At 50.5% G+C, this 27,778-nt stretch overlaps 1 protein-coding gene across 2 annotated transcripts; it reads left to right on the top strand.

The window, feature by feature from the left end:
* TMPRSS3 (transmembrane serine protease 3) lies at positions 1-24,179 on the top strand. Of its 2 annotated transcripts, none has more exons than XM_010383185.2 (13): positions 1-911; positions 1,377-1,521; positions 6,831-6,941; positions 7,822-7,938; positions 8,338-8,461; positions 10,408-10,533; positions 12,097-12,140; positions 12,916-13,081; positions 13,890-14,059; positions 15,896-15,991; positions 19,429-19,574; positions 20,230-20,382; positions 23,303-24,179. In XM_010383185.2, the coding sequence occupies exons 1-13, from the start codon at positions 711-713 to the stop codon at positions 23,318-23,320; spliced, it is 1,617 nt and encodes a 538-aa protein (XP_010381487.2). In that variant the 5' UTR covers positions 1-710; the 3' UTR covers positions 23,321-24,179. The 2 variants fall into 2 exon arrangements, with proteins under 2 accessions (XP_010381487.2, XP_010381488.2); XM_010383186.2 differs by having other exon boundaries at positions 800-911; positions 19,432-19,574.
* The last annotated feature ends 3,599 nt before the right edge of the window (positions 24,180-27,778 follow it).

Genomic DNA, 27,778 nt, shown 5'->3' with positions numbered 1-27,778 from the left:
TTCTGCTTTTAATGATGGCAGCTCCAGAAATGGTGAGTAAAATGGATGTGGGGAGAGAAGACACTTCTCAACATTTCTCAATGTTGTAGAGCCTGCCAACCACAGCCTGTTTGGGAGGGGACGTTCTCACCCAGGTTCCATCTTTCAGAAGCCATTTTCCCACTTATTCTTACTCTGTTTATATGGACAAACTATGTAATTTGCTATATGCTGACAGTAAACAGAGGTATCAGCAAGAATGAAAGCCAAAAAAATGGCCCAATGTGAACTTCTTGTTTTTCTAAGATAGTCTTCCAAGCTCGTCTTGCGATAGAAACGAAATAAACATTTTTGGCACAAAACTCTTGTTTAGATTTTACTGTGACCTTGGGAAATACGGTTTGTTTCCAATGACTTTACTAGTTTCCTTTGGAATTTCAAACGTTACAACAGGTAGTCACAAAGGGAATGAAAGCGGATGATCTGAGTATCTGTGTTGATGTGCCTGCTGGAGCCCCTGTGGATTTTAGCGCTTGAAGGAAGCAGGTTCCCAGAGCAGCCATGCCTGATACCTGGGAGAGGGAACTGGAGTTTAATTGAGAAGCATCTGCTATTTTTCTACTTCCTCTGCCCTCTCAGAGTTACTGGGAATGACTTGGAAAGGTCTCTGGTCTTTGGCGTTGTGATAGGTGGAATTCTTTCATAGGAAACACAGCCACAGGGTTGTTTTGATGCAAGCCGTTGGTCCAAAGCCACTCCCTGCTTTGCTATGTAGGGGAAGGACCGAGCACCGGATGGCTTGGATACTTTCGTTCTTAATTAGGTCATGCCCGTGTGAGCCAGGAAAGGTCTGTGTTTATGCGAAGCTAGTAATACTGTTGCCTACTATCTCTTCTGTGGTGCCATCTACATTTTTGGGACTCGGGAATGATGTGAGTACCGAAACTACTTATGCTTATGGTAGGTGTACGCACGCACAGGGAAAGAATTGCGTTTATGTGGGACAGGTGAAAACAGTCGCAGAAAAGCGATGGAAAGGGCTGTGAGAGGAATTTATCTTCTGAAGAATAACGATATGGTAATTTCTGAATGGTGAGAAGGAATCTCTCTAAAGCAATCGATTTGAAGACTGGTTGGACAAACAGCGGGAAAGTCGTTGTTTTAGCAGAATTAAATTCATACTTTTTTTTTTTTTTGCGCTAATTCTAGGTTTTCTGTTATCTGCTGTAGCTCAGACAAAAATGCATTCTCACCAGACGAGTGTTTTCGGTTAATCGATACTGAATGCGCTTTGTGTAGACTGTCGAATTTCAAAGATTTATCGTATGACCAAGATTCACCTGATTGCTACAATTATAAATAGGGGAACAAGTGCTTTCTGTTCTTCCTCGGCTAAGGAGATAGAGGTGGAGGTGGAGCCGGAGGTCAGAGGTCCTGAAATAGTCACCATGGGGGAAAATGATCCGCCTGCCGCTGAAGCCCCCTTCTCATTCCGATCGCTTTTTGGCCTTGATGATTTGAAAATAAGTCCTGTTGCACCAGGTAAGTAGACCCAGGTGAGGACCCTGTGATTTCTGACCACACCCCCATGTAGATGACCAGTGTGGCTGACTGTCCCTGTCGGGGAAATATCTCCCCAGCCATTCTGACACCCATAGGCTGGACTTCCCTAGACCTGTGGAATCTCGGGGAGAAGGGGTATTGGAGAGGGGATCGTTTGGTGAAGCCCCTTGCTCTCTCCCTGGAGATGGGTGTTTTCTTCCCTTGTTGGAGGTTTTCAGAGACTGGGGCTCCACAATTGCCCTGTCAATCTTGAAGGAGGTCAGATCCTGGCCAGGAAATCTCTGAGCCCTCCAGGAAGTCCTGAGAAGCAGTGGCCACCAGTTCTTCCGAAAACTCAGGATAAACTGGAGGTCGCCAAAGATATTAGAGGCCTAGATTAAAATCCAGCAGCAGATGACAGAGTGACTCCTAAGAACTGAAGGAAAAAAGTTGGTTTTGTAAATAAGTCACAAATGCCTGGTAAAACAGTGGACTCTCTAGCAACCTATATGGCTAGGATCTTTTTGACCAGAGATGGTCAGGACTGGTCAAAGGGAGCTGTGGGGTTGCTGGTTCTGGAAGTCGGGGCTTGGATGCAGGCAGATTCCTGACCCATTGGTTCTGGGGAAGAACCGCAGGAGCTCTGCCTGAAGTTCCAGAAAGCGGGAGTGGGGATGACCCTAATGATTTCTTTTAAACCACCTGGAAAATTGGCTTGGAGGAGGTTTGGAAAGGATGGGAAGTGGGAGAAGAGGTTTCAAGTAATTGAAAAGACACACTATTTAAAAATATGGCTCAAAATGAGCATAAGTGTCAATGAAAGAAAAAAAAATCTTGCAACCACCTGACCCCCAAAACTTACCTGGTTTTTACATCTGCAAAGTGTCTTCCTGCTTTTGCTCATATGTGTGGTTTCATGCACACAGGCAGGTGGGTTTTTTTCCATAAAAGGTTTTTATAAATTTTTTCTTATGGAATCACAATATTCCATCAAGTAGATACGCAATTTTCATAGCCATTTGGTCATAGTTTGACCTATAGTTGTTCCTAATATTTTATAACATAAATAATATAAATATTAATAGCATTATAATATTCCTTTCTCTGATTTTTGATTATTTTGCTATGACTACGTAGTGGGGAGGAACAAAAACTTTTCCTTGTAAATAGAACAATTTACGTTAGAAGAATAATTGTAGAAAATTCTACAATTTTCATTAGAAGAACAATTTAGAAAATATAGTTCATCAAAAGGATTTTAAAAAATTACCCACAAAGGCACCATTACTCAGAGATAATCCTATCAGCAATGTGTTATTGAATTTCTTGCCTTTTTCTATTTATATATCTATATTTCCTCTTGCAAGTAACATGTACTATTTGTATTATTTTCAAGCTTTTTAAAACTTTTAACAATATCACCTTCACCTTTCTATGGCATTAAATAATTAAATATTTTCTAGATGTTGACAAACTATGGCTGATGGGTCAAATCTGGCCCACCCCTTGCTTTTGTAAATAAAGTTTTATTGGAATACAGACACACTCATTTGTTCACATACTGTCTGTGGCTGCTTTCATGCCATAACAACAGAGTGGGGTTGTTAGGACAGACCACATGGTCCATAAAGTTTAAGTACTATATTTAGTATCTGGTCCTTTACAGAAAAAGCTCGCCACCCCTTTTCTGTATCATCTTGTCCTCCCATAGGTATTCCATTACGTATGTACCTCATTTGTTATTTTATCCGTTCTTTTTTGTGAGTAATTTGTTCTATTTCCTGTGCATCAATATTATAAGTGCCATTCTTCTAAGTGTCCTTGGGGGTCGATATTTGTGTATATCTATGGTGACATTTTGGGATAAATTTCTAGAAGTGGAACTGCTAGGTCAAAGCTTTCATCTGTTTTTGAGCTTTCTGGTGTCTAAGTTTACACAGTTGGGAAGTTTACACAATTTCTACCTCTGTGACTGTAGGTGGGGGGCCATTTCCTTTCACTCCATGTGAATCATTGTGAAGTTGGTACGTAGTTATGTCTAATTTGCATTGTTTGTCATTTTCATTTCTCAAAAAGTCAAAAACTTTTTTTTTTTTTTTTTCTTGAGACGGAGTCTCGCTCTGTCGCCCAGGCTGGAGTGCAACGACGTGATCTTGGCTCACTGCAACCTCCACCTCCCGGGTTCAAGCGATTCTCCTGCCTCAGCCTCCTGAGTAGCTGGGATTACAGGCACATGCCACCGCACCCCGCTAATTTTTGTGTTTTTAGTAGAGGCAGGTTTCACCACGTTGGGCAGGCTGGTCAAGAAGTTGTTTTTCACACTTGTGTGCCACTTGCATTCCTTCTTTGGAGAAATACTGTGCATTTCATTGTTTATTCCAGGCAATGCCCTCAAGGACCAAGTACAGAGGAGACGTGGGGCACCTGCAGTGCCCTCAGGGCAGCCTGGCAGAGCAGGGCAAACGGGAACTGATACAACGTTTCTATTAAATATCAATCTTTGATTTGACAATTTGGGGTCATTTTCTAAATCTAACTTAGATACAGAGCAGGTGGAAGGCGAAGAGGTCATTGCTGGGGTTCCTGCAGATTTCTAAGTGTAAGACGGAGGGTAGGCATCCTCATAGAGGAGAATCGTTAGTGTGTGGGGGATTGAGGTGTGAGGGTGGAGAGAGGATCCTTTCTGCCCGCTCACCACCACAGATGGGCTGTCCTGGAAGGACTTGGTCTCAGACCCTGAGTTAAAACCACCTTCATTATCATGATGTCATTCATTCATTCATCTAGCACATTTTTGTCAAGGACTGCGGTGTGTCCCCTGCTGTTCTAGGTATGGAGAATGCAGACTCAACAAACCACTGAGCTTGTCCAGGCCTGAAACACAGAGCTTGCCACGGTCTCTCGTCCTCCCTCACTCTGCATTCCTCGCAGCCTCCACATCTGCGACGTGCAGCTCCTATTTCCCTGCTCTTCCTCCATCTCCCGCTCACCCTCCCCTCCGCACACTCTTTTCTCCTCGCATTCCATGTCTTTACATCATTTTTGTCTTCAAATTCCCTTCTTTCTTAGGCAGCCTCAGCTGATACTGATCATTTTATAATCACACTCCTTATTGCCAGAGGGTGAAGTTGTGAGTCTCCACGGACAGGCAGGGAAAGATCTTTTCAGCTCTTCCATGAGAGAGTTCTTGGCTCAACATGTCCAAGTCTAGGAGAAGAGAGGCAGGTGCTAGTCTCATTCTGGACAATTGTATGCCATGGGCAGGCTTCTCTCCCCTTTCTGGATTTCAATCTTCCTAATTTATAACAAAGACAACTTGGGCATTCACGTATTTTCAGGATTGATGAAGTAATTTATGTGAAGTGGCCTGCTCTCCCTAGGAGGGAAGAGTGCTAGTGGGAATTCTTCTGCTGCCCAGAGAGGCTTATACTTCTGTCCAGGCATCTGGATGCTCCTTAGATACTGTTTCCACCAGATTTCCCTGGTTCTGGAGGCAAGAACTGTAAAGGGTCTGAGATGTCACCCTACTTGCAAGCCAAAATTTAGCTTGCTACAGTTTCATGGGTGCTTTGGAAGACACGAGAGTCCTGGGTCGGAGACAAAGGACTCTGTTCCTCACAGTGCAGCAAGGGGCACAAGCATCCTGTTTGTGCTGGCTGCCTTTGCCTTCTCAGTCCCACAGAGGCATGTGGAGCTGCCTACGTGTACACTGCACATGCAAGCAGTTTGCATTGCTGCTGCATATCCCAGAGTCAAGAGAATGCTCATCTTTATAATGGTCTGAAAGCAGACCTGTGCAAACTTTGCTCTGGAGGAAGACATTACATTTGTTAAACTGGACAGTAAACAAACCTGCCTCTTGCTCTGGAGGGAGACACTATCTGTATCTTCCAAGGCTGTTTGCTCTACACACATCCTTGAAGAGATGATCTGGAATGAAAGCTGTCAGTGTCTGTGCACAGCAACTGTGGAGAATGGTGTATCAACATCCTGTCCTCAGCTGGACATGATGGCTCACGCCTGTAATCCCAGTACTTTGGAAGGCCGAGAGGGGAGAATCACCTGAGTCCAGGAGTTTGATATCAATGTGGGCAACATAGTGAGATCCCCATATCTATAAGAAAAAATTTAAACAAACAAACAAAAATCAACATCTTGTCCTTGCATCTCCTCTGGGAGATCCCAGCCCTACCTCTGCCTGCAAGTCCCCTGTGTGGGTTTCACACCCTCCTCTGCAGGGGAACAGCCTTGGAAACTGGGATGCTACTTCCCCTCCATATTAGTGTCCTAGGGCTGCTGAAACAAAGTCCCCAAAACTGGGTGATTTAAAACAACAGGAATTTGTTGTCTTAGTTCTGGAGGCTGGAAGTCCAAATTCCAAGGTGTCATCAAGGCCATACTCCCTCTTAAACCCACGGAGCACCATGCCCTGCCTCTTCCTAGCTCCTGGTGGTTTGCCAATGGTCTTTGGCATTTCTTGGCATGTAGATGCCTTGCTCCCATCTCTGCCTTCATCTTCATGGGCTGACTTCTGCCTGTGTCTCCTCCCATCCTCTTCCCTTCATACATGTTTGTCACTGTGTCCTGATTTCCCCCTTTTTGTTTTTGTTTTTTGGAGATGGAGTTTCACTCTTGTTGCCCAGGCTGGAGTACATTGGCGTGATCTCGGCTCACTGCAACCTCTGCCTCCTGGGTTCAAGTGATTCTCACGCCTCAGCCTCCTGAGTAGTTGGGATTATAGGTGCCTGCCATCATGCCTAGCTAATTTTTGTATTTTTAGTAGAGATGGGGTTTCACCATGTTGGCCAGGCTGGTCTTAAACTCCTGACCTCAGGTGATCCACCTGCTTCGGCCTCCCAGACTGCTGGGATTACAGGAGTGAGCCACTGCACCCAGCTGTTTTCCCCTTTTTATAAGGACAACAGTCACTTTGGATTAGGGCCCACCCTAATGACCTCTTTTTAACTAGATGACTTTGTACAGACTCTCCAGTCCATCTCCAAATAAGATGCCATTCTGAGGTACTAAGAGTTAAGACCTCAACGTGTCTTTCTGGGGGATACTATTCAACCCATAGCACCATCCCCTCATCCCCCATGGAAGAACCGGGTCAGAGATGGAGCAGGTAGGACTGAACTTCTAAAGAATGTGCCCCATGATTGGTGGCCCTTTCCCTCATTAAGGCACCTTTCTTTGGGCTCAGACTTCTCTGCAAAGAGGGGAGGGGGAATGGATAGCTAATGTGTAAGTTCCATGCCCCTCCAAGTCAAGCTCTGTGGCTTTCTGCTCTTCCTCTTTCTGGTTTTCAGATGCAGATGCCGTTGCTGCACAGATCCTGTCACTGCTGCCATTGAAGTTTTTTCCAATCATCGTCATTGGGATCATTGCATTGATATTAGCACTGGCCATTGGTCTGGGCAGTGAGTACAATTCATTATTTAATAGGATCTCAAATACCTAGCCAAGTAATTAACCTTTCATGAGCACCCCCTCTCACCCCAGGATTTTGCTGCTGCCCAGCCTTAATTACTGGAGGCAAACATCCTTTTGGTTTGCTGACTTGAAGTTTTATTTGCCCACATGAATGTAAAGCCAGTCTGGGGTGCAGCAAGGGCTGCTGGCCATGCTCATGCCTTTGTCACCAAGGAACCTGCCCGGTTAGGAGTGGCCAAAGGCAGCTGATGAAATAGAATCCTGCAGGTGGAAAGGAGGCACTGACCGGGGCAGCGGGGAGAAGACAAAGCGGCCCATTCAAGCAATGCAGGCACACCAGCTGCTTTTACAATAAGGTGCATGTGACTTTTGAGAAACTGGGTCATTTGGACGGAGGGTCTCTAATAGGGAACAATTTTTCTTTCAAATACCTGAATCGCAGGTCAGTTTAATTCGCCACCTGCCCCACTGTGTGGTCCACAGTTCATTCACTTTTTGCCCTTGGTAAGAGAAACCAGGAAGGCTCAAGCAGTTCTCAGTCAGGACTCCTTGCTCGGCCGGCTCAGCAGGTCGGCCCCCAGCCGTGCAGTTTCTCTCTTGACTTTGAGCCCTCCAGAGTCTCAATTCACCTTGCGTTGTGGTTCCCGGGCCAGGCCACTTAGCGAGACAAAGTGGGGCACAGCAGCCCCACCCCTTGGAATTCAAAACAGAAACTGGGCTGCAGGAAACAGGCTGCTGACAGGGATGCAATTTCCACACAAGTTGCGTTATTTACGGGCAGCTCCGTGCCGTGTGGCAGGTGGACAGTTGTTCGTGTGGCACTCTGAAAGAGCTGTTGGTGACTTCCTGCCTTCCTACCTTTCCCAGTCCACTTCGACTGCTCGGGGAAGTACAGGTGTCGCTCGTCCTTTAAGTGTATTGAGCTGACAGCTCGATGTGATGGAGTCTCAGATTGCAAAGACGGGGAGGACGAGTACCGCTGTGGTAAGGTCATGGCTTTTCCCTGGGGAAGTAGAAGGAAGCAGGTGAAGCCAACCCTGACCCTTCCCATCTGTAAAATGGGTCCAAGTCATTGCCATTTTTAGGCCACGTCCTCAGCTGGGATTGAACTGGCATTTGCCCAAAGACATGTTGGACTGGGGGCACGGAGGGCCTTCCATGGAGCTCTGCCTCACTTGGGGAGACCACAGAAGCAATAAGATGAGACCACCGAGAAGTCTCAGGGGTCCAGAGTCACTGCTCTGTGATGGGGAGGCTGCTGTGGACAAGAAGTGGGTCAGATTTGGCAGAGGAGGGGTTTGAGCTGGCTGTGGAGAAACCCCTGCCTGCGGTCTCAGGGTTCCACCTGCCACTAATGAGCCTTTCTCTCTGCACATTGGCCAGTCCGGGTGAGCGGTCAGAATGCCGTGCTCCAGGTGTTCACAGCTGCTTCGTGGAAGACCATGTGCTCCGATGACTGGAAGGGTCACTATGCAAATGTTGCCTGTGCCCAGCTGGGTTTCCCAAGGTAAGTTAAAGAGCATTTCCAAGCCATGGGCAAAACACAGAGAGGATAACAATGAAGAAAGACAACTACCGTTTAGTTGGGCACCATTGGGTGCTTTCACGCCTCAGATTCCATCCTCGCAGCCACCTTAGGATGCCCGATATCATCCTCACTTCACAGGCAAGCAAACCAGGGCCAGAGAGGCTAAGTGACTTGCTCAAGGCACATGGGAAATGGCATGTTTGGGGATTCTCAGGGCCAGGCCAGGATCGGAGATGCACACATGCAATAAAAAGCTTCAAAGTGAAAAACAAAAAAACAAAAACAAAACCAAAAAACCCTCCAGCTCGTCCGCTTGCAGCTCCTAGAGTAGCTTCCTGGACACTTTCCTGCTTGGTCCTGGTGGTCACATCAGTGTCCATGCATGCTTCCCCAAGAACCCCACAGAACCAACTGTTGAGTCAGAAATTTAGTGAAGACAAAATCATCCAAAACAGTTGTTTAGCAACATGTAGAACAAAGAACTATAACAGCTGACTGTTCACTTTTTAGTGTTTGTGTTGCCTCCATGATTTTTTGCATTGGGGTGACACATTTTTGGCCCAGGCATGGGCCTCCTTCTCTTCCCTGGCCCCTTCCTTCTGACTTCCTGCAGCCCCTGTACTTCCACGGGTTCCCCTAGCGGCCACCTTACTCCTCTTTGCTGTCAAGTCTCAGCGCTCAAAGCAAGCAGGCTGCATCCTGCTTTGCCCTCAAGTAGACGGGGTCATTAAAGCCACACTGCCCTGAGTCCTCCACAGTCTCAGTTTTCAAATTCCATGCATCATATTCTCAGCTCTCTTTCCCCAAAGCCGGTGGAAGCCAAAATGCTCTCCAGCCTCCAGCCCTGAGGTCTGCCTCCTTCTCCCTCCACATCAACTGAGATTCAGAAATGAGCTGCAATTCAAGTTCAATGAGAACAGCAAAAATCATCCACACTAACACCTTCAGGAATTATATATTACTCCTCAGAGACAAGGAGGAAGAGGTACACACACACACACACACACACACTGCACACACACTGCACACAGCTGAGAGCTTCCCCGTCAGACATTTCTCTTCCTTGCGAAGATCGTGCCTGCTGCCTTGATTACATTTTCCTCAAAACTCAAAGTTGACTGAACTTTGTATTCTACGTACACATCCCATAGCATTTACAGTAAGCTGAAGAAATCCTATTGATAAGCTGGTGCGCTCGTCATGACAACAAGCTACTGCACTATGTTTTGTTCATTTCACAAAGAAAGGAGAACATGGCTGTTTATTCACCATCTTCCATCTTGTGACTCTCCAAACATTTGATTCTTTTTTAAAAAGTTGCACGACTTTCTCCACTGTTCTCCAGAAGACCTGTGTCCTGGCACTGTAAACACGAGCTGGGCTCTGGTGTTCGTGGAATCACTTTCTTGTATGTGTTCATCTCTTTCCAGTGGGGCCCCACGCGGGTCCTGGGCAGATAAGAAATGTCTCTCCTGTTCCTCCAACTCATTGTTCTTGGGGAACAACTCAGTGTCCCTGCTTGGGTGCCCCCCGACAATACTGCGCCTATTTCTGTGCTCACCTCCCCTCTGGACTTGCTTCAGGCCAAGCAAAGGGCACTTCCCTGGAATGTGCAAAGAGTGACCCATCCAGGGACATCAGGAGGTGGTCACTCACTGTGTGGCTGCAGCCCGGGGTGGGTGGGCAGGGCCGTCAGGTGCAGGCCAGAAGCGGGGGTCATCCCAGAACACAGCAGGCCTGGAATGAATGCCTTGCCAGGGTGAGTGAACTTCATTCTCTTGGCAAAAGGAAGCCTTTGATGGGTTTGGGGAGACAAAATGACATCTCCCAGGTACAATCCCTGTAATATTGTGACTCGCACATAGGCTGAATGCTTCAAAGGGTAAATTTACCACATTGGGTCTGTGTTTCCGATGTGCTTGCAGCTATGTAAGTTCAGATAACCTCAGAGTGAGCTCGCTGGAGGGGCAGTTCCGGGAGGAGTTTGTGTCCATCAATCACCTCTTGCCAGACGACAAGGTGACTGCGTTACACCACTCGGTATATGTGAGGTAGGTGGTCAGGCAATGCTGTTGTCTGCACGGGTGTCGAGTCACCTGCTGGATTTGTGACACTGTTCTCAACTCCACAAGGACGTAAGAGGCATACGTGTGTTATCTCAGATGGAAGGTGGGAGTTGGCCACCTTGGTGAGACTGGTGGATGCACCAGACTGGGGATGTGAGAACCTGGTCCCAACTGGGCAAGTATGGCCCAACAAAGAAAGGGAAGAAAATAGAGTAGAAGGATAACAGTGCTGTGCATGTGACCAAGGTACTGTCACATGACAGGCACTCTGGGTGTGTCTGGGGAGTGAAAGCAGGCAAGAAAGAAGGGGGGTGGGGAGGAAAAGAGGAAGGGAGGGAGGGAGGAAGGAAGGAGGAATGAAGGAAGGAAAGAAGGAAGGGAGGAGGAGATGGAAGAAGGAAGGAAGGAAGGGAGGGAGGAAGAGAGGGAAGAAGGAAGGAAGGAAGGAAGGAAGGAAGGGAAGGAAGGAAGACAGGAAGGAAGGAAGGGAGGGAGGAAGGGAGGAAGGAAGGAAGGAAGGAAAGAAGGAAGGAAAAGAGTAAGGGTAAAAGGAAGAAAAACAGAAATTAAGATAGAAATTTATCCTACTTTGTTTACTAAATATTTTAGCATTCATTCTTTAATTTACATGTTTTCCCCAACAACTCATGGGGAAGGTAAAATCAGGTGTCCTTAAATAACCATCAGGTAGCTGAAACCTACAGGGACCACCTGCCTTGCCCCAGGTTAGACTGTACATAGCAGATACAGCCAAGAGTTCTGAATCCAATTCCGTATTGTCTTCCTGACACCTTGGCCTAAACCCTAAGATGCGTGTTTTCTGCTCCTGGAATGACAGGCTTATTGGTCTGTCCATCAGGGATGAACAAGCACCTGGGACCCACATGCAGTCTGGAGGGACAGCTCATGTCTTGGGTGCTAAATCCACAGTCTGGTGACACTAGCTTTCTCTTGCATGAGGAGTTGGGGCTCAAAAGGCAGAAAACATGACAAAGATTTTGGGATCCTTTTCCCTTCACTATAAGAAAAAGCACACACCCTGGTCTCCACCTGTGTGTGGGGTTGGGAGTAGGACTGTCAGTTTTGGGGCAATCATACTTTGTTGCTCTGGGGAATGAGTCCTCTGCCAGGTGTGTAAACCCAGGCTACAAGGGGTCCTGGAGAGCTTGCCACGCTGTCCCTTGGGCACTCTTGTGTCCCCAGGGGTCAGGAGGTGGAGAACATTGAGCTGAATCGCCACGCAATGACAGCGTGATATGTTGATAGAATATATCTCCTTATACATCCTTTATCACTAGCTATCTTAAAGCTTAGAAATACAGAACAGCCCATTGCAGACACAATACTTCACTGTCAGTCGAGTGTTTTAGAATGAATTGTGTGACCTCATCCTCATTTTTTTTTAAACATAGACTAAAACTGTAATCTATATTCAAGAGAGGGGGAAATAGAATTTATTTCTCTGTTACCCTAAGATTCAGTTTTTAAGAGTGTTCCTTTCATAGACCTGGGGCATTTTTCATGGAGCCTATTTTTCCTCCACTTTAGGGAAGGATGTGCCTCTGGCCACGTGGTTACCTTGCAGTGCACAGGTAAGAGTTCTAGAAAGGCAGGGGTCCCGGGTAAGCAAGCACATGCTGTGTCCTATCTCCTTGCCCTCTGAGTCCTCTCTCCCGTGGGGCTCTGTGTCCCTTCCTCCTGAGTGCCAGGTGGGAACTCTGTGTACCCCTACCTGCCGGACGAGGGGAGCAGTGTCATCCTCACCTGTTGGCCTCACCTGTCAGGTGGGGGAGACAGCCAAAGCAACTCATTAGCAGCAGACAGGACCAAGGCCCATGATGTCCCATCGCTCTGTAGAGCCTTGAGTCCCTGACTTAGTACCCACTTCCTCCTTACATGTGCACAGTGCTCACTCCAGGATACTCGGGCAGTATCTCTCATTCCTGGCAGAGGGGGGTGTTCATACCGCAAGGGTGGGGTCTGGAGCAGTCAGGGAGGTGCATGCACCTGCGGCCATGAGGAGGGGGCTGCAGAAGGTTCCTGCCTGCTCCTGACATTCCAGGGTGTTGTCATCACTGGGGGAACAGGATGGGGAGTGGCACTGCCAATGCTGGGCACTGACCAAGTAGGGCAGGTGCTTTTCCCACCACATCCCCCACAGCACCCACCATCCTCAGGTCTCCCCAAGAGCCTGACCACCTCCCCTGCTGAGCTCCCCCTTGTAGCACTTTTCTTACAGCTGCTGTGAGCTCTGGGAGGGTGGGGAGCAGTGAGGGTGGGGAGAGAGGAGCAGGTGCATGGTGGTGACACCATGTCCCCCAAAGAAGTCTGCAGGGTAGACCCACAAGCTCTTGTTCCCTTCCATAGCCTGTGGTCATAGAAGGGGCTACAGCTCACGCATCGTGGGTGGAAACATGTCCTCGCCTTCGCAGTGGCCCTGGCAGGCCAGCCTTCAGTTCCAGGGCTACCACCTGTGCGGGGGCTCTGTCATCACGCCCCTGTGGATCGTCACCGCTGCACACTGTGTTTACGAGTGAGTGCTGCTGACCTTCTTCCCAGATCCCTGTTCACTTCTGGGTCATGTCGGGGCGGGGCTGCTTTGGGTGGTGAGAAGCAGGTCCAGAGGGAAGACAGAGAGACCAACCGCCAAGTAATGTCCAGTTGGAGAGGTGAGAGGTGCCTCCAGCCTCACTGTGGACCATCGTCATCGGCTGGTGGTGACTGGTGACCTTGAGCTTGTTTTCAGGATTGTAGCTCCTACAGAAAGGACAGACAGAGGAGGAAGGAAGCTCTTGTGCTGGAGGAAACCCACAAAAATGAAAGGACCTAGACCTTCCTGTAGCTAATTCCAGTGGACCATGTTATGGCAGAGACAGGGTGAGATGGTGGTGAGGGAGGCTAGAGGGAATATGTTGGGGGCCAGGTACTGGGTCTCTTCTTAAAATCTCAGGAGCTTAGAGTGCAAGAAAACTGCAGAAAAGACTTCCAAACACAATGATTCTCCCTGATATTTTTACCCCCAATTTTGTTGCTGTTTGATGAAGAATGGGCCCTGATAGACTCCTTGCAGTGAGCAACGTTGAGTTCAGCCCTCAAATGCCAAGAAGACCTCAGAGGTGCCAAGAGTGAGGCCTGTCTGGGAAACACATGGGGTGTGGCTCTGTGTTTCTGCAGGGCATGAGAGTGCAGTTACATATACAGCATAAACAAGCAGGGTGATGGGACCACCTCTTGCCTGATAACCTCTCCCACCATCTTCCTAGGTTTTCAAGACACCTGAGGTCAATGAGTTCAGTGGTCGGACTTTTCCTGTGCTTCACCTCTTGCTCTTCTCATTTCAGCTTGTACCTCCCCAAGTCATGGACCATCCAGGTGGGTCTAGTTTCCCTGCTGGACAATCCAGCCCCATCCCACTTGGTGGAGAAGATTGTCTACCACAGCAAGTACAAGCCAAAGAGGCTGGGGAATGACATCGCCCTCATGAAGCTGACTGGGCCGCTCACGTTCAATGGTACATCTGGGTCTCTATGTGGTTCTGTGACTCTTCCTTTGTTTCAAGAGGATTTGCAATTGCTCAATGAAGCCGTCTTATGATGGCTGCTTTATAATCCTTGTCAGATATTAATAATTCCAACTCCTGATTCATGTTGGTGTTGGCATCAGTTGATTATCTTTTCTCATTAAAGTTGTGATGTTCCTAGTTCTTGGTATTTCATGTGATTTTCAATTGTATCCTGGACAAGGTGGCTATCATGTTTGCAGATTTGAGTCCTACGTACCTTTTCAATGTTACCCTGTTTAAATGTAGTTTGTAGATCCTGGCTACAGAATGAATCACTGATGACTCTGCCAGGTAGATTGGTGGGTTGTGGTTCCAACCATATCTTAACTTTAGAGCCTTCGTGGGCTGTGTGCTTTGTCTGGTGCCACCTTCTCCCTGTTGGTACCACCTGGAGGCAGGAAGAGCTTCTTGAGGCCAGACCACCTGGGGCCTCTAGGTGGTGGAAGAGAGTCATCCATCTATAGGGACAAAGAGCCCTTCCCTGTCCAGATGCCTACTGGGGATGCGTCGCCTCAGCCAGTGCCACCCACCTGCCTGTTTTCTCCAGGTAGAGGGGCCATCTCGGTTGAGAAACAGAACCTCCCAGGCTGGCCAGGTGGTGTGGTGGCATCCTCTCATTTCTTTACAGGCTGAAAGATGCTGGGCACCCTCAGCTCCCTGGAAGTACAGAAAAGTTCTCTCCCTACCAGCAGCTCCTAAATACCCTGTTTCTTGAAAAAGTCAAGCCCTGCCCTCTGGACATTACGAAAATGCCAGAAGAGACACACCTGATAAAACTTGCAAACATCTCGTAGATGCAAATAAAGTACTAGGAGACTACTCTCAAATAAATTAAAGCCCTTTCTCCTTCTCAAGAAAACAGGGAGAGCATAATAAATAGGTGAATTCCCCTTTACTGGAGCAGAATCCTGGCCTGAGACCAGCTGCAGGCTCTACTTGGCAGAGTCATTATTGCGTCCATCTCATGGACACGTAATGCCCGAAAACAAATATTTCCAGAGAGGCAGGAAAATGGTTATGGTGGTGCCAGTTTGCCAACTATTATTAATGATACTGGTTATAGGAAATGAGGTGCCAGCACTTGTACTTTGACAAAAATTCGAGTGAGTTCTTTCATTCCTTCTCTACCTCTCCATTACTGTGCTGCACAGAAAAGCTTGGGGGAGTCTCAGGGTGTGTTCACATGGAAGCCTGAGGTATGTGCAGAGCACTCTGGCTTTGGGGGAGGCCCATAGGACCCGGCTCTACACACAGGCAAACTTGTCGTCTCTAGATGTCCCAGGAACCTTAGCAATATTCATGGAGCCGTGTTCTATAAGCAACACATGTACTGTGATCTAGACCAGGAGTGGGCATGTGCTGGCCTGAGGGCCAGGTCTGCCCCATTGTGTTTTGGTAAATAGACATTTTACTGGACACAGTCACACCTATGTGGGTACCTATCACCTGGGGCTGTCTTCATGCTCCAATGGCAGCCATAGAGACTGCACAGCCTACGAAGCCCAAAACATTGACTATTCAGCCCTTTCCACAAGAGGTGTGCTGACCCTGGTCTAGGCTCCCTCACTCTGCCACGGTGGAGGGCTGTTCTACAGTTTTAAGTGCTCTGGGAGTGGTGGATGGGGTAAGGGGCTCCTGCTGTGAGCTGATCGTTTTCAAGGAACCAAGGGCTTGACCTTCCCTTGGGAGATGGTTCGTGCTCCTCTGAGACAGAAGCACAGATGAGATGGTTTTCTTGGACTCCTGCTTCAACTGAGTTGAGAACTACTGTTTCCTTTCAAACAGAGATGATCCAGCCTGTGTGCCTGCCCAACTCTGAAGAGAACTTCCCTGATGGAAAAGTGTGCTGGACGTCAGGATGGGGGGCCACAGAGGATGGAGGTCAGTGGGCTGAAGCCAAGATTCTGAGCCCGGGAACCCAGAACCCAGAGGGCTGCGGAGGGGGCTCCCCCAACGTTCCAATGTGATGTTCCCATGGGCTGCCCAGATATGCCGGCCAGGGAGTGTATGTCAACTGCTCAGGACACAGTCAGCAGAGGAGCTGTGGGTCAGGAGTCACGGTTCCACTGTTGTGGGGACAACATGACACTGCAGACCTTCTCAGGAGAGAGTTAGACCTTCTCAAACACAGCAGATGTTTCCCTTCCCCTGCCCAGACCCCCCACCTCGTTAACTGAGGACATACAGAGCCCACCTAGACAACACTCCCAGGCTTCATTCAGAACTCAAAGATTTGTTTGTGAAGACTCTTTGCCTTGTGGGACTTTGGAAGATGTGTTCTTTCATCCTACAAAGAGCAAGTGGAAGCAGCAGCAGATGAGATTGCTGTAATAATAAGGGAAGCAGGAGTGGCAGTAACCATAGTCCATGCAAGTGAAGCCTGGGTGCCTTTCCTTAGTGTGGGCACAGAGCTGGTCACAAGTCTTAGGTTTTTCCATCAATCACTTTCTTTGTTAGTAGGAAGAGGATTCATTTTCTGTGGCTGCTGTAACAAATTCTCACAGTCTGTGTGCCTCAAAACGATGGAAATTGGCCAGGTGTGTTCGCTCACACCTGTAGTCCCAGCACTTTGGGAGGCCAAGTCTATGGGATCCCTTGAGGCCATTAGTTTGAGATCAGCCTGGGCAACACAGAGAGACGTCATCTCTACAAAAAAAATACAGAAATTAGCCAGGCATGGTGGCATGCACCTATAATCCCAGGACTTTGGGAGGCCAAGGCAGGAGGATTGCTTGAGCCCAGGAGTTTGAGACCAACCTGGGCAACATGGCAAGACCCTGTCTCTATAAAAAATTAGCCTGGGCTGGGTGCAGTGGCTCATGCCTATAATCCCAGCACTTTGGGAGGCTGAGGCAAGTGGATCACTTGAGGTCAGGAGTTTGAGACCAGCCTGGCCAACATAGTGAAACCCTGCCTCTACTAAAAATACAAAAATTAGCCAGGCATGATGGCACATACCTGTAATCCCAGCTATTCAGGAGACTGAGGCTGTAGAATCACTTGAACCCGGGAGGCAGAGGTTGCAGTGAGCCAAGATCACGCCATTCCATTCCAGTCTTGGTGATAGAGCAAGACTCTATCTCAAAACAAACAAACAAACAAAGAAACAAACAAACAAACATTAGCCTGACACAGTGGTCCCAGCTACTCAGGAGGCTGGGGTGGGATTGCTTGAGTCCAGGAATTCTAAGCTACAGTGAGCTGTGATCATGCCACCATACTCCATCCTGAGTGATAGAGTGAGACTTTGTGTTTAAAAAAACAAAAATTAAAAAACAACAACAACAGCAAATAAGGAAAATGTGGAGATTTATTTCCACATCCAATTGTGGTGTCTGTAGGGTGGTTTTCCTGGAGGCTCTGACCCATTTCCTTGGGTTCTGGTGGCTGCAGCTACACTGGCGTTCCTATGCTTGTAGCTGGATCTCCAGCCTCAGCGTCCATCCTCTTGTGGCTTTGCCCCTTGTGTCTCTGTATCTCAAACTTCCCTCTCCTGTGTCTTATAAGGACACCAAGTCGTTGGATTTAGGGTCCACCCTAAACGCAGGGAGATCTCATGTTGAGATTCTTACGTTAATTACATCTGCAAAGACCCTATTCCAAATAAGGCTGGGCTCCATAGTGGCAGGTAGGCATATTTTGGAGGGGCCCACAGTTCAGCCCAACACAGGAAGTTCAGTGTTTTCCTCTCAACACCGATTACTTGAGCCCCTCGCCCTGCTGAAGGCACGCAGGGGCTGACCCGGATGCTTCGAGTCTGCGGGGCCTACCTACCCCCCGCCCACTGGCAGTGCTGCTCAGCTGGCCGAGGGCACTCAGAGCTCTCTGTAGTTTCCAGCCCACCCATGTGGCCCAGGCCCAGCTCTGAGCCATTGTGGCTGGTCCAGGGCCCTTCCAGCTTCATCAGAACCAGCACCCCTGCTGTGTGGTGGGAGCTGGGAGACCAATCTTTGCTTCCCTTCCTCTCATGGTGGGCTCTCATTCAGGACCACCCCGCCCACCAGAGTCATTCTAATGACACTGGGCTCTGAAGAGGAGGCTGTGCAACAGCTTCATCCTCCCAGCAGATTCTCCATCCTGCTGCAGATTTGCTTCTCGCTGTCAATCTGCTCTGTCCAGCACAAAAGGTCCAGTGAGCCCCTGTTCTGATGCGGCTTCAGCCCCAGCCTGTGCTGGAATCTTCTCCCATAATGCGTTGAGCTGTTTTGCCACATTCCAGGCAGGAAGCTGAGTGTCTTGTGATACCATGTGCTCCTCAGAGCAGCCCCTCAGGGTCCTGTCATTGTGTGATTTTGTTGTCTCCATGAAGTCTATGGAGTCTTTAAAACATCAAGATGCCTGGGTCACATAAACCAGCTAGGTTGGAGGGGTCCATCGCTCGGTGTCGGGGGTGTGCTTGGCCCACTGCAGGTGGATGGAGTCTCCTGTGACTGTTGCAACAAACGACCCCAAATTCGTGGCTTAAAATGACACAAAGGTATCATCTCATAGTTAGGAAGGTCACAGGTCCAAACTCAGTCTCAGGGCGCTGGTGTCAAGTGTGGGCTGGGCTGGCTTCTCCTGGAGGCCCTTGGGGAACCTGTCTCCTGCCTTCCCCAGCATCTGCGCTCTGCCCGCACTGCTTGGCTCGTGCCCCTCCTTGGTCTTCCAGGTCAGCAGTGCCGCATCTTCTAATCTCTCTCTGACTCTCTGACTCTGGTCCCTGCTCTGTCGTCACGGCTTCTCCTCCGGCTCCTCCAAAGACCCCTGTGACTTCGTTGGGTCCACCCTCTTACTCAGGATCATCTCCCCGCTCAAGCCCTGTCCCTCAATGCACCTGCGATGTCCCATTTGCCCTGTAAGGTGACACAGTCACAGCTTCTGGGGATTGGGGTGAGAATGTCTTTGGGGGTCATTTTTCTGCTGACCATCCCAGAGTTCACAAAGATGCTGAGTGACCTTCCTGAGCCTCAGTTTCCCTCCCATAACTTGGGGTGCTCTGATGGCTGATTGGGCTGGTGCCCTGGGGAGGTGCCTTGGCCACCGTTGCCCCCCTCCTCCTCCACTTTGGACACTTTAGGAGAGTCGGTGGCCCTGCCTTGAAGCAGAGTGACCCCTTGCAGCCACCTAATAGGTGGGCAAGCTCTGGGCGTGACATGCTTCAAGACAGTGGGAGTCTACTCGTCCCACCAACAGGGCCCTGTCCTTTTCTGCTGTTGCATCACACCAGGGAGCACCCCCCTCATCCCTCGTTCCCTCGTCCCCCTGATCCCAGCACGTGCCCTCTGTGTTTTGAGCCAGACTTCCTTCTCACACGCCTCCCCTTACTTGCATTGAAGCAGGTGATGCCTCCCCTGTACTGAACCACGCGGCCGTCCCTTTGATTTCCAACAAGATCTGCAACCACAGGGATGTGTACGGTGGCATCATCTCCCCCTCCATGCTCTGCGCGGGCTACCTGAAGGGCGGCGTGGACAGCTGCCAGGTACGGGGCCACAGCAGTGGGTGGTGCCATGGCAGGGTGACCCAGCCCTTGGGACAGGCCGTTGCCAGCATTTCCCTGTGACAGAACAAAAAGTAAATTTACAGGGCGTGGAGAAGAAATTTGCTCAAGATATCACTCCTTTTCCTGGCTGCCAGGCCTATGTTTACCCAGTGATCTGGCTCTGCGTGGGTGCTGGGTGGTGGGAGGGGTCTCGTGCTGCTCCCCTCCAATTCTGACTTTGTGGGGGGCCACAGGGGAGGTAGGTGGCAGGGAACCAGTGAATCTGGCCCTCCAAAAGCTGCAGTGGGTGGGACTCCAGTTCTACCAGGTGGATCTCAGGTCACCTGAGGGCCCTGGCCAGGCAGACCCTCCCTCTCACCAGCTGCCTTGAGCTACAAAAGGTCGGGGTCTGCATTCTGGAAGGAACACATAGCTGGAGGCGGCACCCCAAAGGGGTCCAGGGACATCCTCTCTTGGGAATGCTGTGTCTGGAAGGGCTGGTGGGTTTTCTTCTGTAACCTGGGTGGTCCATTGTGACATCATGAAGGGGATCCCAACTCCACAGCAAACAGCCTCGCATGGCAGTCTGTCCCCAGAAAGCAACCTCGCATGGCAGTGCCTGTCCCCCAACCTTTGCTTCTCTCCTGTCACCCAGGGGGACAGCGGGGGGCCCCTGGTGTGTCAAGAGAGGAGGCTGTGGAAGTTAGTGGGAGCGACCAGCTTTGGCATCGGCTGCGCTGAGGCGAACAAGCCCGGGGTGTACACGCGCGTCACCTCCTTCCTGGACTGGATCCATGAGCAGATGGAGGTGGGTGCAGCGCCCCCAGGCTCATATTGTCCCTGGTTTTTGACCCCTAGGGTTCATTAAATGCAACCCTGGCCTTGCCGTAAAGAACCAGGGAGTGACCAAGTGGTTGTCAATTCAGCAGCAGTGATTTGGTGACCCCAGGGTGTCAGACGCTTGTGCTGAAAACAGAGATCACAGCTAGTCCTGGGCAGCTCTGGGTGGGTACAGCCTGGCAGGCAGAGGAGCTGGGGCCGGGAGGAAGAAGGAGCCTCATGACATGGGAAAGGAGGAGGCAGTGAGGAGGAGCCCCTGCTGGGATGGGGATGGGTCAGGTGTGCCCCTGTGTGCCAGGAGCAGGGAGAAAATGGGAGGGGCTGAGACAGTTGGAGAGAGGACCCTGCCCGACCGCTGAGGGGCGGGAACCTCGCTGGGAGCCAGGAATGTGAGGCGGTGTCCGCAGTCAGGAGGGGCTTGGAGAGCTCTGCACTGGTGGTGTAGGGGTGGGGGGTCCTGGAGGGGGAGGGGTGGAAGTGGGAGGGGCCTACAGGGGGGCACCGAACAGCGAGGCTGGCTTGGCAGGACCCGGGCATGGAGGGGAACGCTGAGACGATGGAGGAGGAAGAAGGAGGCTTAGGGCTTCGCTGGGATCCTGGCAGGTGAACGCAGAGCCTGTCTCATGTGGGCGCTGGGGAAACATTTGCTGACTTGATCTCAACGTCTCTCACCCCACTCCTTGGGATGGTTTTAAACACAGGAGGTCCTCACTCAATACGGTTGATGGGATCTTGGAAACTGCAGCTTTAGGAGAAACAGCGTACACAGGCCCTCCAGCAACGTCCTTGCTTGCAACATAATTTTGTTTTAAAGTCGATGAGAAAAAAATTGGTTTCATTATATATCATTTTGCTTAAAGTTGTAGTTTCCAATAACTAACAATGATGTCAAAGTGAGTACGGTTTTTTTCCTAATTCAGGTGAAATTTATATAACATACAATTCACCATTTTAAAGTGAACAACCCTGTAGCATCAGCACATTCCCAGGGCTGTGCAGCCACCACCTCTGCCAGTTCCCAGCATTCTCATCTCCCAAAAGACACGTGGCACCCTAGAAGCGCGCAGTTCCTCCCCACTCCACTCTTCTCCCCAGGCTCTGGCACCCACCAGTCAGCTTTCTGTCTCCAAGGCTCAAGGACCTTTTTAAAAACCTTTCATTTGAAACAATTGACCATGAAAGGATATCAAATGCTGAATGTGCCTCAGGCATTAATTCCCATTTTGCTCTCATTGATTTTGTGCTTTAAATGAGAAACTACAGAACGGTGCCCACGGCAGAGGGCGAGGCCTGGGACTGAGACCTGGGCTAGTTTCACCTTCAGCACTGCTGCTTGCAGCCCTGAGCACAGTCACAACCCTCGGGGCGTGGTGAGGGCTGTGCTCCAGCTTGGTGGAAAGTGCTTGCTCCTGTTCACCTTGCTGGGAGAGGCAGCCTGGCCTCGTCCTGGGCACTGAGTGGCCTGCAGTGCTCTTCAGTACAAAGCTCAGCTCAGCCTGCCCGCACTGTAGAAAGGACCAGGATGGACAGCTGAATGGGGGACCTCCTCACTGTTCAGGGTTCTGTGGGAGCCTGGGGCACAGGAGGGTCGTGTGTGCAGAGGGCAAAGGGCAGGAAAGGAGAAGCTGGTCCTCTGCATGGGTCTGCGGAAGCGTTCACGGGACACAGATCCCCAGGGGCTGAGCACTGAGCTGGTGAGCCTAAAAGTCCTCCTTAAGACACTGAAGGTGCAAGGCAGAGAAGCCCACTCCCATGTCCTCCAGCTGTCGTGGGCGAGCTGGAGAAAAACGTTCAAAATCAGCTTGGGGAGCCCGCTCACAATGGTGCCACGACGGGGCCGCCTCAGCCCCTCCCCTGTCAGCACCATCCTGGGCCACAGAGCCTGTGACCCTTCCTGTACTACAGCGGAGGCGACCTGCATGAGGCCCCCAGCTAACAAGGGCAGAGTGTGAGTCACATCAGATCCCGACGTGGTTCTCCAGCGCGACTGCACAGCGGAATCAACAGATCTCAAACTTAGGGGTGCAGAAAGCTCTCTCAGGCTGTTTGTTAAATGTGAAGATTGCAGGGCGTTTCTCCAGAGTCTGATTGGGAGGTCTGGGGTGAAGACCCTGGTGAATTTGTTGCACGGGGGCTTCAGGGCACACTGAGAAGCCCTGGGAGGGTCTTGGAGGCAGTTTCCCCTATTGTGGTGAAGCTGTGGGAAGCTGTGGTGGAGGAGCTCGTCTGTGACGCTGGCTCCGGTGGTGCCTGGAGCCCCTGCTCCTTGCACAACGCCTTAGTCATCTGCTGCCTTCAACCCACTAGTGCATGTGTGAGATGCGCGGCCTCAGACACACCCTTTCCCAAGTCCCTCTTCAGACATCCTAGGGGAGACTCAGAAGAGATTTCCTTTCCTGGGAGGCTTTCCAGTGGGCCCGCTGTGCGTTTCACTTGTTCCGTTGTGAGGAATGTCAACGGGAGGGCCTTCCGAGGACTCAGTCTCTTGCGGGGAATTGTCCCGTGTGCTAGTTGGTGGCATGCCCGCGGCCTCATCTTCATTTTCATCCAGCACTTTTCTCTATCTAGTTGAGGGCTTAAAACAAAATTGTTCTGACTCAAACCAGAACTTAGGAACACAGTGCCGAGACCTAGAAGTTTCCTATGGAAGTGACGGGACGGTCACAGGGCAGAGATGGGACCTGCAGATGCTTTGCTGGTCGGAGCTTTTCCTGCCTGCCTCAGATCCGCTCAGAGCTGGCAGCCCCAGGGGGAGGCCAACCTTGCCTTCATTGTGGAGAACAGCCTCACAATTCCTGTAGGGCAAAATGCAGGTGCCTGTTCCGTCACCATGATGGATGGACGAATGGAAGTGCTAAAAACAATAACACCTTTGTTTTCATTTACAGAGAGACCTAAAAACCTGAAGAGGGAGGGGACAAACCTGAGTTCCTGCGGTGATGAAGACAGCCCAATCCTCCCCTGGCTTCCCGTGTGGGAACCTGCACATAAGCAAACACCCTCAGAGCTCTGCGTCCCAGCACCAGCAGCAGGCCCGAGAGAGGCGCCCTTCCATCGGATTCCAGCACAACCTTCCAGCTCCTTTTTTTTGTGTGAGATGGAGTCTTGCTCTGTCGCCCAGGCTGGAGTGCAGTGGCGAAATCTCTGCTCACTGCAGCCTCTGCCTCCCGGGTTCAAGTGATTCTCTTGCCTCAGCTTTCCCAGTAGCTGGGACCACAGGCACCTGCCACCATGCCCAGTTAATTTTTGTATTTTTAGTAGAGATGGGGTTTCACCATGTTGGCCAGGCTGCTCTCGAACTCCTGACCTCAAATGATGTGCCTGCTTTAGCCTCCCACAGTGCGGGGATTACAGGCATGGGCCACCATGCCCAGCCTCGTGCTCCTTTCTGATCTTCACTAAGAACAACAGAAGGAGCAACTCACAAGTGCGGCCTTTCCCACTGGTCCACTTGGCTTTCTCTCTAGGGGTCTTGCAAAATTCCTGATAAGATAAGCAGTTATGTGACCTCATGTGCAAAGCCACTAACAGCCGCTCAGTAAAGACGCACCGGCCCAGAACTGCACAATTGCAGTCATTGCACGTTTTTATCCGTAGGGACCAGAACCAAACCCACCCTTTCACTTCCAAGACTTGTTTTCACACGCGGGGAAGTTAATCTATGAATGACTCATTTAAGGCATGTTTTCATGATTCTTTGTAGCATTTGGTGCTTGATGTATTATCGTCCTTCGATTCCAAATAATATGTTTTCTTCCCTCATTGTGTGGCGTGTCTGAGTGGACACTGACTGGTCATGTGAATCAAAGTCATCCACTGAATTCCAGAGGCTCCATTACCGTCATCTCTCCTGCGTGCACTGCGCATTTGGCATTCTTCTGTCAGAGCAGGTTGCTCAGCAGATTAGCATCGGCTCATGTCATACACAAAACCCAAAAGCAGAGCAAGGCCAGGCAAAGTAGTGGGTGTGAGCAGTGGCCGGAGGGAGTGAGTGGTGGCTCGAGGGTGTGAGACCTGGACGGAGGGTCTGAGTGGTGGCCATAGTGCGTTAGTGGTAGCTGGAGGGAGTGAGTGGTGGCCAGAGGGTGTGAGACCTGGACGGAGGGTCTGAGTGTTGGCCATAGTGCGTTAGTGGTAGCTGGAGGGAGTGAGTGGTGGCCATAGTGCGTTAGTGGTAGCTGGAGGGAGTGAGTGGTGGCCATAGTGCGTTAGTGGTAGCTGGAGGGAGTGAGTGGTGGCCAGAGGGTGTGAGACCTGGACGGAGGGTCTGAGTGGTGGCCATAGTGCGTTAGTGGTAGCTGGAGGGAGTGAGTGGTGGCCAGAGGGTGTGAGACCTGGACGGAGGGTCTGAGTGGTGGCCATAGTGTGTTAGTGGTGGCCGGAGGGAGTGAGTGGTGGCCAGAGGGTATGAGACCTGGACGGAGGGTCTGAGTGGTGGCCATAGTATGTTAGTGGTGGCAGGAGGGAGTGAGTGGTGGCCAGAGGGTGTGAGGCCTGGACGGAGGGTCTGAGTGGTGGCCATAGTGTGTTAGTGGTGGCAGGAGGGAGTGAGTGGTGGCTGGAGGGTGTGAGACCTGGACGGAGGGTCTGAGTGGTGGCCATAGTGTGTTAGTGGTGGTCAGAGGGAGTGAGTGGTGGCTCGAGGGTGTGAGGCCTGGATGGAGGGTCTGAGTGGTGGCAGTAGTGTGTGAGCAGTGGCCGGAGAATGTGAGCGGTGGCCAGAGGGAGTCCACGGTGGCCAGAGAGCGTAAGCAGTGACTGGATAGTATAAGTGGTGGCCGGACTGTGTGAGCCATGGCCGGAGGTTTTGAGTGGTGGCCAAAGGGTGTAAGCGGTGGTCAGAGGGAATGAGCTCTGGTTGGAAGGAGTGGGCAGTGGCAGGAGGGCGTGAGCAACAGCCAGACGGTGTGAGGGGTGGCCGGAGGGAGTAACCGTAGTTTGAGGGAGTGAGCAGTGGCCGAAGGGTGTTAGCGGTGGCCAGAGGGTGTGAGTGGTGGCTGAAGGGTGTGGGCTGTGGCCAGAGGGAGTGAGCACTGATCAGAAGATGTGGGACCTGGACAGAGGGTTTGAGTGGTGGCCGGAGGGAGTGAACAGTAGCCGGAGGGTGTGAGTGGTCGTTGGAGGGAGTAAGCCCTGACTGGAGGGAGTGAGCGGTGACCAGAGGGTGTGATCGGAGGCCGGAAGGAGTTGGCGGTGGCTGGAGGGTGTGAGCAGTGTCTGGAGGGAGTGGATGGTGTCCAGAGGGTGTGCGCGCTGGCTAGAGGGAGTTGGCCTTAGCCACAGGGAGTGAGTGGTGGCTGGAGGGTGTGAGCAGTGACCCAAGGGTCACAGGAGTTGCTGAGGTCTGCTGTTCCCTTCACATGTGCCATGGCCATTTACCAATCACTCTCTTCACCAGGAGTTGCTGGTGCAAGGACGCAGCCCCCCACCTTCAACCCTCCTGCTCCTAATCCTCCCTCGTTAGCACCTGGGACTGGTCCAGCAGAGGCCAGGGAACCTCCAGGCAGGGATGTTGTGTAGGAGCTGGCCAAACCTTTAAGTTATATTTTCTACAATATTATTGGCTCCCAATGCAGTATTAAAGTTGTGTACTCAGTTCCTGGAGGCCACAGAGGAAGAGGCGGGGAAAGGGAAGGGACAGGAGTGGGGGACGGAGCCCAGGACCAGAGTGCTGCTGGCCTATCGAGCTCACTCTCGGAGGAAACCCAAGAACTTCCCAGACCTGGCTGCCAGGAAGGGCTCCGGGGAGGGCAGCCAGTCCCACTCCTCCACGGACCTGGAAACTTCCAGATCAGGTGCTATTTCCAGACCCCTAGGCAGTTGTCTTCTAGGCCTGTGGCCTGGGTGCCTCATCTCACCTCCCTCCTGCTGTCAGAGCTCCCTGGAGGATAGAAGGACTGGGCAACTTGGGGGTCTACTTCCTGCCAGACCAGAGCTACTCACAGCAGCCATACCTGGGGGTTCTGTAGTGAGAGTTGGCCTGAAAGCTAAAGCAGGAAATAGGCTCGATGGCTAGGCAGGCCTCAGGGACCACGGTCAAGGGTTTAGAGTCTGCAACCCACTTCAGCCCCAGCAGACAGGTCTTTTATCTCATTAGGAGTCAACCCTTCAGCTGGGCAATGTTAAGAACAGTTCTGCAGCCCAGGGGCTTCCGTAAGGCTCAGGCAAGAACTCCTAAGTGAGTCCTTTGGATCCGGGAGGAGCCGCGACACCCCAGGGACAGGAGACTTAGGGCTGAGTATTCGGTTTAATCACCTCCGAGGAGTGTTCCCACGTCCCCAGGAGAGGAGACCATCGCTAGCCACAGAAAAACTACCTAGGAAAAGGATTTTTTAAAATTATTTTTGGTTTGTGAAGTCATGAGAACTATGATTTCAGAAACATTCTTACTGGACTAATAATACCTTTTGTAACGGAAAATTTTATGGAGATAATAGCAGAGTCACACACAGTCGTAACACACAGGGGGCCCGTGTAAACGGTGCCCCATTTCCCTAATGATAATATTTTGCAAAACCATAGTTCAAGGTCACAAGTGGGATATTGACATTGATGTAGGCAATTCATCTTACTCAAATTTCTCCAGTTGCGTGTGTGTGTATGTGTGTGTGTGTGTTCAGCTCTAAGATACTATGACCTGTACAGGTTCAAGTATCCACCGCCACAGTGAAGATACAGAGTAATTCCATCATCAAAAGGACCCTTCCTGTTGTTCTTTATAAAACTACACCCAATTCCCTCATGAGTGTTCCACCCCTGTCTCTAACCCCAGGCAACCACTAATCAGTTCTCCATTTCTACAATGTTGTCATTTCAAAAGTGTTACGGAAATGGAATCATCCAGTATGGAACCGTTTGGAATTGACTTTTTGGCTCAGAGTAATTCCCTAGACAGTCATCCAAGTTGTTTGGAGTATCAGTACTTTGTTCCTTTTTTTTTATTACTGAGTAGTATTCCATAGTGTGGCTATGCCAGTGCTTAGATAACCATTCACCTATTGAAAAACAGCTGGATGGATCCCCGTTATTTGCTGTTACAATTAAGACTGTTACGAAGGTTTGTTTTCAGGTTTTTGCATTTGTGTACAAGTCTTCACTTCTGTTAAGTAAAAGCCCAGGTGCAATTACTGGGGCATTTAATAGCTGCATACTTCGATTTTTAAGAAACTGGGTCAGGGATGGTGGCTTACGCCTGTAATCCCAGCACTTTGGGAGGCTGAGGCGGCAGGCAGATCACGAGGTCCAGAGATCGAGACCATCCTGGCCAACATGGTGAAATCCCATCTCTACTAAAAATACCAAAAAAATTAGCCAGGCATGGTGGTGCGCACCTGTAGCCCCAGCTACTTGGGAGGCTGAGGCAG

Source organism: Rhinopithecus roxellana, chromosome 13 (assembly GCF_007565055.1).
Source record: "Rhinopithecus roxellana isolate Shanxi Qingling chromosome 13, ASM756505v1, whole genome shotgun sequence".
Lineage (NCBI taxonomy): Eukaryota > Metazoa > Chordata > Mammalia > Primates > Cercopithecidae > Rhinopithecus > Rhinopithecus roxellana.
The sequence above is the reverse complement of the archived record's forward strand: the minus strand, read 5'-3'. Positions and strand labels throughout refer to the sequence as shown.

Bases quoted from the DNA above. Each gene is read 5' to 3' on its own strand.
- TMPRSS3 (XM_010383185.2), top strand. From the start codon at position 711: ATGCAAGCCGTTGGTCCAAAGCCACTCCCTGCTTTGCTATGTAGGGGA. The intron at 912-1,376 runs GTGAGTACCGAA...TCCTCGGCTAAG, and splicing joins TTTTGGGACTCGGGAATGAT to GAGATAGAGGTGGAGGTGGA. The intron at 14,060-15,895 runs GTACATCTGGGT...CCTTTCAAACAG, and splicing joins TGGGCCGCTCACGTTCAATG to AGATGATCCAGCCTGTGTGC.